Source organism: Helianthus annuus, chromosome 1 (assembly GCF_002127325.2).
Source record: "Helianthus annuus cultivar XRQ/B chromosome 1, HanXRQr2.0-SUNRISE, whole genome shotgun sequence".
NCBI lineage: Eukaryota > Viridiplantae > Streptophyta > Magnoliopsida > Asterales > Asteraceae > Helianthus > Helianthus annuus.
In genome coordinates, this window is record NC_035433.2 from 49,745,087 (window position 1) to 49,758,682 (window position 13,596).

At 41.1% G+C, this 13,596-nt stretch overlaps 1 protein-coding gene across 1 annotated transcript; it reads right to left on the minus strand.

Annotated features, from left to right (window-relative positions):
- Window positions 1–1,967: 1,967 nt before the first annotated feature.
- LOC110897323 (histidine--tRNA ligase, cytoplasmic-like) lies at window positions 1,968–3,307 on the minus strand. The gene is made up of 3 exons (XM_035977208.1): window positions 3,027–3,307; window positions 2,797–2,937; window positions 1,968–2,362 (listed from the first exon to the last, which is right to left on the minus strand). The coding sequence occupies exons 2-3, from the start codon at window positions 2,890–2,892 to the stop codon at window positions 2,033–2,035; spliced, it is 426 nt and encodes a 141-aa protein (XP_035833101.1). The 5' UTR covers window positions 2,893–2,937; window positions 3,027–3,307; the 3' UTR covers window positions 1,968–2,032.
- Between the last annotated feature and the right edge of the window lie 10,289 nt (window positions 3,308–13,596).

The window sequence follows — 13,596 nt, forward strand, 5'->3', positions numbered from 1 at the left end:
CACCATTTTTGGCTAAACGAAAAAACCTCCGAAAGAGCAACAAAGAGGGATCATACCCAAGAGCACGACACAACATTTCAAAGTGCAAAACCCTAGCCATCCCCTTCGGATGAACTTGCCCAAAAGAAACGCGATAATACTCAAGCAAGTTCAAAACGAAAAACGAAAAAGGGTAACGAAGATTAGACCACTGTAAATGACGACAATACAAGGCAATCGAACCAGGGTTTGGTTTGTCAACAGGAACATCGCAAGCAGGGGCAGTTGGGTTAAATTTTTTTATCAATACCATACTCCAAACAAAACAAGTCTACTTCCTCTTGTGTCATTCGAGAGAATGACTTTGCTAAATCTTTAAGAGCACCCATTTTTGAAGAAAGTAAAAACGAAAATGGAGAAGAAAACTAACCTGAAGGAAGAAACTTGGAAGGATTGTGAGTAAAATGAAAGAGTTTTGCAAAGTACAAAATGAATATGATTTTAAAACAGGGGTAATAAAGGTAAATAAATGACTCCTGCAAAACCGCCGACTGACACACGTCAATCAAATCAACTGTCAATCGTTTAAAATTCAAAATTCAAAAAGTAACTGCCTCAAGCCTTTCAAGCCTCCAAGCAACGAACCCTTGAAACCTTTAAAACATATGCATAAAAGTCAGAAGTCTTTGAGCATACTACCCCAAAAACCTCTGACTTGGGGGGCTGACGACGAGGGTAGCCCAAGGATAAATAAAATGACTAATATGCAAGAGCTTAAAAGGTTGAAAGGTTCATCGGATGAAAAGCTGTAAAGTGAGAAAAGCGAGGAACAGTAATCAGTCACATCTGAGAACTCACCTCACCAACTCACGCCCACAAACTCAGAGCAGGTCTGCACAAGTACACTCTATTAACCAGGGGTCCAAAGCCTTCAACCCCAAAAGGGGAAACCCTCCATTGCAAACAGGTTTCGCTAGTCTTGTATATGCCATTTCAGGAGATGTCTTCCCCTATAAGAAGACAACTCATTTTCACTCCTGGGACATTCCGAAACACAGAGATTCCTTAATCTCTGGTCATTCGAAGAGTACTTGATCACTTCCAAGTTACTCTTCATCACATTCACCACACACTCATTCTATTTGCTTTCTTTTCTGGATTCGAGCTTGCCTCGGAGAAGGAACTTCAAAGCAAATAACAATTACATACTAGTGAACCTCCTTCCACGTTTTGCAAACGTGGAGGGACCCCGCGACCTGCGTTAGGCAAAACTGAACCCTTCAGCCCTTTTGCCTAACCAACTCAGCTACCATCCTTGGTCTCGTGTTTGTTGCATCAACATGTACATATACTCGTATACACGAAAGGTAATTGTTATATTATTGCATAGTCTATCTATTATATAAGGGTTATATAAAGTTTGATGTTACACATACAAGTTGCATACCATGATACCAGTTAAACACTAACTAGTTGAGAATTCCCCCACGCGTTGCGGCGGGAATTACGTATAGCATAGTCTATTATATAGGGGTTATACAAAGTTTGATATTACACATACAAGTTGCATACCATGATACCAGCTAAGCACTAAACTAGTAGAGAATTCCACCACCGGTCCGGTACCAGTGGGTGTAAAAACACCGAAACTGACTCGTATTGAAATTCCACATTGAGTCGTATTGAAACTTTCATACTAAGACGAAACGGGTTCTAAGCCCCCTTTTTAGGTCGATTTCGTTTGTTTTTTTTTTCTTTTCCCTTTTTATACATTCATCATATGCAATAGTATGACACTATAAAAATCTGGATTTTTGGAGCTGTTTTATGGTTTAAAAATTGTCTAAAACCCCACTAATGAAAATGCTACAAAATTGTGTTTTTATACTATCAACCTAGAACAGCCTAAACAAGCCTCTCAGATCAGAATGTCACTCAAAAGATGTCATCAAAACATTTCAAATAAAATGCAACATTGGACTAAATACATGGTTCAAATGAAAGAAGTTGACCACTCTATCATCAGATATATGCAAAAACCAATTGAAAACAGTTACTTCATTATCCTTATTGAGCTAAATACCTGGTTGTTCATAAGTCCGATGAGCTCGTCAACAAAATTGCTTGTAGCGCACTCTTTCTCAACATTGGCATCCTTGTTTTTCAACTTGACGGTTCCTTTTTTGATTTCTTGTTCACCTACAATCACCATCCAAGGGATTCCGAATTCTTTCGCACGGTCAAAGTGCTTGTTCAACCTTTTATTCACCAGGAACTCCGCCTTCAGTTTTGCATCCCAACACATGCTCACCAGTTTAGCTGCTAACGACAAGCCATCCCCTAAGATGCTCACTAACACTTGTGTCTCACTGGCTCGAACAACCTATAATAAAACCACACAAACAGGTTTTTAAAATAACATCCAAAACAAATGACATTAATTAACGAGTAAAATGCCATTTTGTCTCTGAGGTTTAGCCGGTCCGAAGGTTTGTTTTTCCGCATTTGGATCCAAAAGGTTTGAAATCTTGCCATTTTCATCTGACTCGTTAACTCCCTGGGCTATTTCCGTCTCTTTTGTTAACTTAAAAGACAATTCAGTCTTTTTACATAAGGTGAAATAGACCGAGTTACCCATTAAATTAATTAAAAAAAATGAAAATACCCCCGACTTAATAAAGAAAAATGGATGGAGTTAACGAGCAGGATGAAAATGGCAAGATTTCAAACCTTCTGAACGAAAGTCGCAAAACTGACTAAACCTCTGGGACGAAAATGGCATTTTACTTTTAATTAACGTATGACCTACGTTTTAACCTGATTCCCTTCTTTTTGGTTTTCTTCCATTATTGCGAATACACGTTCTATTCCCAGACTGACACCGATTGCAGCAACGTCTTTTTTAGTAAACATGCCTATAAGCTTGTCATAACGTCCACCCGCATCAATTGAACCAACCTGAGAAGCATAACCATAACGATAAACTTAAAAACAAAGACATATAAAACTCTTATATATAATCAAAAAACAGAAAAAAAAATGGATACCTCTGTAGTCCCTTTGAAAACGGCTTCCTATATGACACCAGTGTAATAATCAAGGCCTCTTGCCAAACTCAAATCGAAAACGACTTTGTCAACGCATCTTGCATTGTCCAACGCTTGGAATAACTGCTCTAACTCATTCAACGCTTGCTTTGATGAATCGTTTTTCAGAAATTCACTTCCGTCTTCTTTAAGTTTTGCTAATAATTTCAAAGGGTGGTCCCTTTGTGTCACGTATGAACCAATTTTCTCCACGGTTTCGGCATCTAACCCCTTCTCTACAATCTAATAGCAAAAAAAAGAGATTAAAAGAAAACAGTTAATTAAATTTGCACAATGCACCATATACTATGCAGTTAATGCAGTAATATATCGGATATCGGTCAAGGACCGATATTTGAGATATAGGTTATCTCGGTGAGATATCGGTAGGGTGGGTCGGTGGGATATCGGTAATTTTAATATTATGCAGAATTTATATATATAGAAAAAGTGTATTGTACAAAATGGCTTAACGTATGCTACGTACGTGATGTGAAATCGCATGTTATTACCGCCATTTTCATCCGTCACTCCAGTCATAGCTTGCTGAAATCACACAACAACTAGTGAACATACGTAACTAAAAAAGATAGTTTAGTGTCACGGAGTTATTTTCTTACTCTCGTGCGGCACTTAGATTTGATCTAAGTTAAGCCTTTTGGTTGTGTTGGGTTATGTTTAGGCAGTGGAAGTCTTTTGTGAGAATCACAAGGACAAGTTTTGTAGTGTAATACTACAAGTAAGATGGTGTTTTGATTACTTGCACAAAGTTACAAGTACAAGTGTTTACAAGAAGTTGGTTATGAATGAGTTATGAGAGGTTATGTGGGGTTGGTGCAAATGATGCCTAACACTCCTATTTGTACTACTTGGACATGATCTAGATAGTTCCAAATCTAGATCATTCCTTTACAGATATCTAGCCTTAATACCTAGATATTTCCTACATAAATATCATGATATTTGTTGGGATTCTAGAATGTTCTTTGGCTGATTTTTATGGCAGTATTATGTAGCCCATTCTAGACTGTTCCGAGCACTTTGAAGACTGATCTAGGACCTTCTAAGGGTGCCAAAACGTTCCAGAATCTTCTAGGCTGTTTCGGAGACTTCCAGGCAATCCTGGACGCTTCCTTAGTGTTTCGGAAACTTCCGAAATGCTGAAATTTTGCGGGGCGTGACATCCTCCCCCACCTAAATTCGCAACGTCCTCGTTGCGATTTCAGGTTACGCCTCGTTGTGATGAATGTGTGGTTGATCTTGTTTTTGAACCAACCTCCGTTTGTATTGATGTTATTGACATACCTTGACGGCTAGTGTCCGCCTCTGTCTTCATTGTGTGAACTTGGTTTCCGTCTATGATGCAAAATTTGCTTGCGAACGGAATGAGAAAGGCCTGTTCCTTTTCAAAGAAATCCTGGCCAAGCACAAAGTTATGCTCTTTCATTGGCACCACGGAAAGGTCGATCTTACCTTTCCATTTGCCGATTGTGATTTTGACGCCGTATGCCATCCCAAGTATTGGCTGGACGTTATTTGTGGTCTTTATCATTGCGTTTTGTTTTGTGACTCGAACACCGAGTCTTATTGCTTCATCTATTGAGACGAAGTTATGGCTTGCTCCTGTGTCAACTAGTGCCTTAACGGGTCTCCCGTTTACCACCATGTTGACGAGTTGAAGTCCTTTCGACTTCTTTTCTGGTTTTGTGGTTGTGGATCTTTTCTTTCCCTTGTTCGGGAGCTTTTTGATGTTATGTTTTTCCCGTGTTTTGGGAGTTTCTTGTGTGTTTAAAGTATTAAGATGACTTACTTGCATGGACCCCAGACATGCTTCTGGTTGTGCCTTGTTGGTGTCGATCAATTTTGCTTCTAACTCAGCAAATTTTTTGTTAAAGTTTTGGATCTTGGCGTCTACCTCACTCCGCAGCCTTGCGAATTCCTCCTGGATCATGGCTTGCATCTCGAGGCATATGACGTCGATAGCGGTTTTGAAGTCTTCTTTGAGTCCTTTTAACTCATCTCGCAATGTTCCTAAAGTGTCTAGCTTTTCCAAGGAATGATTGACAAGAATTCCGAGTTGTGTGACCGATGCTTCGACATTAGTCTTCATTTTATCTAAGGATCCGGCCAAATCCATAGACACGCTTTCAACTTCTTGTTGCTTCTGGTTGTGATTGTGTGTCTCTTCTTTACTAGAGATGATTCTCTTGTTCGTTCTCCATTGCTTTTCTTATTCGCCATCCCGATGAACCGACGCGGCTCTGATACCACTTGTCACGGAGTTATTTTCTTACTCTCGTGCGGCACTTAGATTTGATCTAAGTTAAGCCTTTTGGTTGTGTTGGGTTATGTTTACGCAGTGGAAGTCTTTTGTGAGAATCACAAGGACAAGTTTTGTAGTGTAATACTACAAGTAAGATGGTGTTTTGATTACTTGCACAAAGTTACAAGTACAAGTGTTTACAAGAAGTTGGTTATGAATGAGTTATGAGAGGTTATGTGGGGTTGGTGCAAATGATGTCTAACACTCCTATTTATACTACTTGGACATGATCTAGATAGTTCCAAATCTAGATCATTCCTTTACAGATATCTAGCCTTAATACCTAGATATTTCCTACATAAATATCATGATATTTGTTGGGATTCTAGAATGTTCTTTGGCTGATTTTTATGGCAGTATTATGTAGCCCATTCTAGACTGTTCCGAGCACTTTGAAGACTGATCTAGGACCTTCTAAGGGTGCTAAAACGTTCCAGAATCTTCTAGGCTGTTTCGGAGACTTCCAGGCAATCCTGGACGCTTCCTTAGTGTTTCGGAAACTTCCAAAATGCTGAAATTTTGCGGGGCGTGACATTAGGCAGCGATGTATTGTACCTTTATGCACGACAATGTGTACTGCAGATACTTGGTAGTTGTGACAACCCTAAGAATTTCAGGTATCCGTACGACTTAATTAATATTTAATTACTGCTTAATTACTGTGCTTGTTTGAAATTATGGATAAACTGCTACCTGAATACTGATACATGTACATACTTGCATCATACTTTATTTGCTGTCACTCCATTATTTACATACAGAACTCTAGTGACAACCTTGATGCACAAAAGCACAGTAGCACAATGAACGGATAACCCATCTAACATGCTGATATAGCCAGCATCAGGCAGACACTGCCTCTAAGGCCTGTATGAGCCAGAGATAGTTTACTACACTAGTAGAGAGTGTAGGGATAAGAGGGTTGTAAAACTACGTCACTAGGTGATTATTACAGTGACCGGATGTGCCTAAAACGTACTTTAAGTATAAAATTCAGCACTTTAAATAAAAATTCAGCATTAAGCTAACTAATAAAGTGCCAAAACATGAGGAAAATATTACTAGACACTTTCCAAAGTGTCGGGAATAAATTGTGTCACTAAAAATAATAATAACGACACTCTAAAGCTTTGTTAAGCACTTTAACGGATCACTATCCAACCGAACAACCGGACTATACCCGGAACATAAAAATATTGCCATCAACACTGTTTTCTTTTTCTGAGCCAGTTAGGGTCCCCGAATACCCTAACACCCATTATGATTTACAACACACTAGAATTGGTTAACCACCTAACTAAGTAACCTAGATCCTAACTATTTAGTTGAAAATGAACCATAAGACCCCCCCCCCCCCAAACGAAATCGTCCCCTAGGGGACACCCCCCTTGTCCTTACAAGATTATTTTATTCATTCATGTCTTATATCTAGAAGACATCTTAACCAAAGGTTAATGAGGATGCATGGATTATAAGTATGTCTAGGGAGTAACCATTTCATTCACTTCACCACTTAACAAAATTCACAACTTTCCTCCCTTCTCTCTTCCATTCGGCCGAGATCCAAGCCCCACCATCCATCATTTTTCGATCTTGATCAATCCATTCCAAGCATCTACAAGGGTTAAGGATCGCGTATAAGGAACCTCGGTGCACTCGGATTGCGAAGGACCTTGCTACATTGCTTTTATCCACACGTTTTTCGACTAGTTTCTTCCCTAGCCTTGTGCTAGTTGTAAGTGCTTCTAAACACTCTCTTGTTCTTATTTAAAGTGGTTAATAAGAGGTTTAACGGATAAAAATCGAGAACACTAAAGATCAAAACTAAAAGACTTAAAAGTATGATGAACTAGTTGGTTAAAAAGAAACTAGTGGTGTAAATCATGATAAATCTGAAATAAACAAACCATAATCTGCTGTAACAGACTCATGATCTCATTTTAATCATATTAGAAAGGTTGGCGAACGTATGGGTGCGTTTTAGTAACATTTAACCTTCAATCAGCAAGCTGATCTGCACTTTCAGCCGACTGTAACTGGCTGTAACAGGTCCTTAACTAAACGAAAAATGTATTTTCTGAAGTCTAGATATATGTACTATGAAATACGGTACGAATGGCACCGGAATCATAATTTTTGGACTTCGTTTACTATTTTTAAAGTGTCGTTTTCTAACAGCAACTGAAGCTGAATTATTACAGCAGAAAATGGGTGTTATATTTTTAGTCATAACTTGATTTTTGTGTAGAGTCGGATCATAAAATTTATACTGTAGATGAACACCGATGTATTCGTAACTCTCCCACTGGAATTTCGTAAATCGGACTATGGATGAATTTTAAATAAACTATTCCGCGGACTGTGGTCAGAAAATGATAAATCTGGTTTCAGCCCGGAGAATGATTTTCTACAAAATATTGGTAATGATTTGGACCCCGATATTTTTACATAATAATTTTTGGTTCATATAAGGAATTCTATAAAAATTTGGAAATTTTTGGAATAAGATAACTATTTTATTAAAATACTCGAAAACGGTCCAGTTTTGTATATTAAAACTGAAACGATATAAGTAGTGTTTTGCATGTCTAAATGTCGGGTTGGTTAATTGAGAACTGATTGAATGATTTTACAAAAGAAAATGATACGCTAGTAAGCGTGGACGCCTCCGGCTACAGAGGAAACTCTGTCGAAATTTTTCCAGAAAATATAACACTTAGAAATGGTTTTCGTGACAAGTGTTATAAATATATTTTTAACTTGCTTTCCAAAATATAAATTTCGCCATGATTTTTATTACAAAATAACCAAGTGTCGGAGGTAGATTTTCGTAAATGAAACTTGTTAAATATATATTAAGAATATATATTCCATAATAAAACGCTTGTGTGCTTACGTGACTATTTTGTAAACTAGAGATATTATTTTTGGGGAAAAATAATATTACTTGGAAATATATATATTGGGGAATATATTGAAGTATTTTTATAACACACCGGAATACAACGCCGGTACATGGCAAGATATACCAATACAAGAAATACGAATACACAAGTACGAGATACCCCCATCCTTGGGAAGGAATATATTTACCAAATAATTCCGAAGTGTAATTACAAAATAGTTGCCTAACTATTTCCCAAATACATTAACCCTTAAGCTAAGGCACGGCTGTCCGTCTAATAGAAGTTAGTACGTGTAGGTCGTCGCACAGCAGGTTGACTGGGAGATACTTTTTAGAGACGCACTTCGGTGAGTTCATGTCCCCCTTTTCTCTTTACTGTTTACAGTTTTCTAAACTGCGGGGGTGAAATACATGTTACTATGATTACAAGTACTTTTTACATGGTATGAATAGCGTAAGGAGGGTTATTACCTAGATCATGTGAATGGGTAGGCTATTATCGTAAGACCATTAATCCTTGTATAAGGACCGAGAGGCATGAGTGATAGATCTATCGGGTGTTGCGAGCCCCACACATGAGCCAGCGTGTGGCTGCATGTGGTGACTATGTCGTTCCGCCGGAAGGACCGGTATGAAATACGCGTTAGAGGTTTGAGTGCTTCCTAGGCCATTTCACTTATTAATGTATTAGCTACACATTAATTGATCTATTTTTCCTTATTGCTACATACCAGGAATTTTCATACATACAGACATTTTACAAAGGTTTTACTTACTCACTTACACATGAACTCGCTCAACATTATTGTTGATTTTTCCAACTTACATGTATTTCAGTGAACTAAAGATCTGGCGCGGTATGTTACGTTTTCCCGCTGCATAAGGGTTATGAGGTCATCCAAGTTTAAGGGATGTGACTTTTTCCTGGACGAGTCACAGTTCTTAAACTGCGTTTATTTCGTATTGATGTTTGTGTCTTCCAAACAATGTTTTATGTTATCAGGTTGTAGTTTCCGTTGCATGAGTCAACGCCTTAAGACAATGTTATGTTACTTTTGTTTTAAAACTTAAATCAGTGGATGATCTTGCATGGTTTTACTTTCATATAGCTTTGTTATGATTAAGCTATGGTATTAAGAAGTCACACCAAATTAACCACGCTTCCGCAAAGCCAGGGTGTGACAGCATGGTATCAGAGCTCTGATCATAGCGAACTAGGATTCTTTCTCGAGTCTAGACTATGATCACTAGGGCTCTCACGAAAACATTTTTACATTGCATACCACTTAAGTCCAGATCCAAAACGTTTTTACAAACAAATGTTGAGCACATTTTATTTATTATTTATAGGCTCGGTCTGGGAGGCTGAGGCTCGGTCTGGGAGGCCGAGGCTCGGTCTGGGAAACCGAGGTAGTTGTCTAGTGGGACTAGGAAGAGCAGTCTGGGAGGCTGGGAGGCTAGTGGGACTAGGAAGAGCAGTCTGGGAGGCTGGGAGGCTAGTGGGACTAGGAAGAGCAGTCTGGGAGGTTGGGAGGCTAGTGGGACTAGGAGAACTATTTTATTGCGTATTGGTGACTAATATGTTTATTTGACTATGTGATTGATTATTTGTGCATATGCGTGTTTGTATTACAGACGACCTGCCTTCATCCGGCCTTGGAGAGTCGGACACCACAGACCCCATGCCCATAGTATCAGACGGCATAGTCTCATCAGAGCACGAGGTGTATACCTCAGATACTACCAGCACGGACAATGATGATTTCCAGCCATTTGCGCTGCCCAATGACGTGGCTGAGCCCGCTGATGCTGCCTTCATCCGGCCTTGGAGAGTCGGACACCACAGACCCCATGCCCATAGTATCAGACGGCATAGTCTCATCAGAGCACGAGGTGTATACCTCAGATACTACCAGCACGGACAATGATGATTTCCAGCCATTTGCGCTGCCCAATGACGTGGCTGAGCCCGCTGATGGCCCTATCACTAGGGAGTTGCTGCTCGCAGTGATCCCTGCCCCTGTACCCCTTGCCGCTTACCCTATTGTTGATATGCCCTTGACGTAATCGCTGACGACAACGTCGACTTGTTTGATGAGGACCCACTCGAGGATGACTTGGAGGGTGACGCCCTTATTGTTGCTGGTGATCTCCTACTTCTCGCTGATGCTCCTGCGGAGGAGGCACCCATCCACTCACCGACCCCGACTCCTTTGAGTCCGTGACATCTGCACCTTCACATGCGTAGGGAGTGCAGCATCATTCGCACGACACGGACCCTGATATGGCATCATCCGCTGCACCTGCCCCTGCCCCTAGCTTTGAGTAGGGTCGTGACGTTGATGACGATTCGGATCCTGTTTTCCCACCGGGCGTTGATCCCGATCATGACATGGAGTTTATTCACTTAGATCAGCCCATGAGGGACCCTGTTGACCCCATGTTTACTGATCCCGCAGATTTTTGAGATGAAGTTTGACGATCCGGAGCCTGCAGTGGCCCCGAGCCAGTAGTTGCTCCAGACCCCGTATTCGAGCATGACCCTATTCATGCTGATGTACCCGTTGTTGATCCTTTGATTAATGATGTACCTATCGATGATCATCCTATTGTTGCTCCACTGTTGGAGGGTGAGCATGTTGTTGATGCCCCTCACATTGCTGATATTCCTGCTGATCCTGTTATTGCCCCTTTTCCTGACCCTGTGCCTGTACAGTTCGATCATGCGCCTTTTGCGACCTATGTTGATCCTCGATACGCACACCCGAAATGGGTGGATAGACGATGCTAATGGTCACCCACTTTTCGAGTTTCCTGTGACGCCCCCTTGTGACTCCTGTTTCAGCCCCTGTTTCAGTTCCTATGGAAGCACCTTTGTTCCCACACTCACCACTGATACTCACCACACCGTTACATGACCCGGAGCCTGCACTCGAGCCAGCTGCTACACCATTTGGGTCAGCTTGATGTTGCGCCTGCTGAACCTACACCTTTACGTGATCACGATCCTGTTTCTTTTTGGTCTGCCATACATTGCACCCCTTATATCTACCTGCATCGGCCAATCTCCTCATTTGTGAGAAGTTCGTTTTCACACCCGCAACCACTGACATTGCTCATTTCCCCTATGAAGACCAACGTCCTTTGCGCCAAGATGCCTATAGCTTCCTTTCAGAATATAACCGCACCTCCGGGAGGTACATCAGGTATTCCCAACTGCACAGGTCGCACCACTTGCTACATTCACCTCTACAACGTCGGACGAGCCATCTCGATGATTCCTATTATACACTGTGCTGAAGTTAGACCCTTGCATTATAAAGGCCACACGCGAGATGAGTTGCTCCTATAACATCAACTACAGTTAAGGATATGAGTCACAGAATGTTGAAGCTTGAGCTGACGCCACAATTGGCAACTTCAATTGCGAAACATTACATAACCGAAAACATGACTTGAGTGTCTACATCACAAGACCGCATATTGTCTGAAAAGTTTATGCAAAATACCACGTTCTCCAGCCTGTCTATCACCAGCATGCTTTGATCCGCCGCATACATCAAGACTCCTTTGTGCTCTTGACCTTTGTTCTTTCACCATTCCCGGGATTCTGATGTTCATTTCTAAACTATCGAGCGGCAGAGCAAATAATTACTTCAACATATATACAAGCTCGAGGAGGGACTTACGCACGTTAACAGTATACTTTTCTTTCCTCCTCCACCTCAGTCACCAGTATAGTTGATTTCTGGATTAAGCGGATTGCATTACGCTTGGGAAAAGACGCTAATGATAAGCGGGGATTGCGGAGACTTTTGAGGATCACTCCTGACCACGTAATTGTGATGCACTGATATACTTGTTGGACAAGGGTAGGGTGTCCCTGTGTCCCTTCTGATGTGATGCATTTTGGTAAGACACAGTGATTGTGGCCGGAGGATAATGAAAGCCCGATCATCTTTAAACACGCGACAATACTTGTGACTAATGACTGACGAAAAATATCGTCACTATGCTCTCACTAAGCACGTTGATGATCTACATATTTGTGCTATAACTATAATACCACATGTTTACTTGCTACGTTCCTATTTGCAAGCTGTGCTATAACTGTGATGATATGTGATTAGTTGTTAAACAACTGCGTATTTACGTAAACGTAATATACCTCTGAGGTCTTATTCGTTAAATAGGGATTTGTATGCTCGTGTCCTTACTAAGACCCGACCTAACCGACTCTCTTCTAGGAAGATGTCGACTCGAGGGAACACCGATACCAACGACCCTCTGCCGACGACAGAGACGGAATTTCAAGAACGCCTCTTACAGTTCATCGCACAGTACGAGGCCTTTCGCTCCGGAAATAAACCACCCAACGGCTGCACCTACAAGCAGTTCTTGGGCTGCCAGCCCCTAGATTTCGACGGCACTGGGGGTGCTGTAGCCTTCATGCGCTGGATTGAGAAGACGGATTCTGATTTGCGCGCAAGCAAATGCACCCCAGAGGATCAGGTCACGTACATTTCCGGGCTGTTCCGATGTCACACCCCCAAAATCCACACGCGGAGTATCACCGCATGGAGGCGTGACTGACCAGGATCCAGCCACCAATCATATTGAACATAGTATGTAAATAAAAATAAAACCCAACACAATATAATTGGTGTCCAAACAAAACGTAGTTTAAGTTGTAAGCGGAAACATAATGTTTAAAACCAAAGTATAAGTTCAAAATGTAATAAAGGTTTAACATGGCATAAGTCTATCCATGTCCCACAACGACCGCGCCTCCCTGTGCAAGCTCCCTGAGTACCTAACGACCTGCAAGGCATGTAACAACGAGTCAATAACAAAGTTGAGCGAGTTCACAGTTGGTGTTCATTATTAAGTTGTTTCAAAACCAGGAGTTCATTTGTAAGTTGAAAGTTAATCCGTTTACCCTATTTCCCAAACATATCCATAGTTGGTGGGGGCTTCCCCATGTTAACCATTAGACCTGTTTACCATATCGACCACTGACTAAAGTAAGTTGGTGCCCTGACGTCAATGTCTATCATCATTGACTAGTGCCCAGATCCATTAGTTCACGCCTGTCCTCTGCGGCAAGGTGTGAGGCTTGTCAGACCTAAATAGCGCTATCTAACTAATGACCCGCTCGCCATTGGCCCGGCGATTAAGTCGATATAAAAAGGAGGGACTTCATGATAGAGAGTTTTGGTCTAGTATCCGTGTTGTCACCCTTCAGTAAAGAGGGTGTGTACGTAATCCCCAAACCAAGAGATTACGCAGGTTCCAATTATATG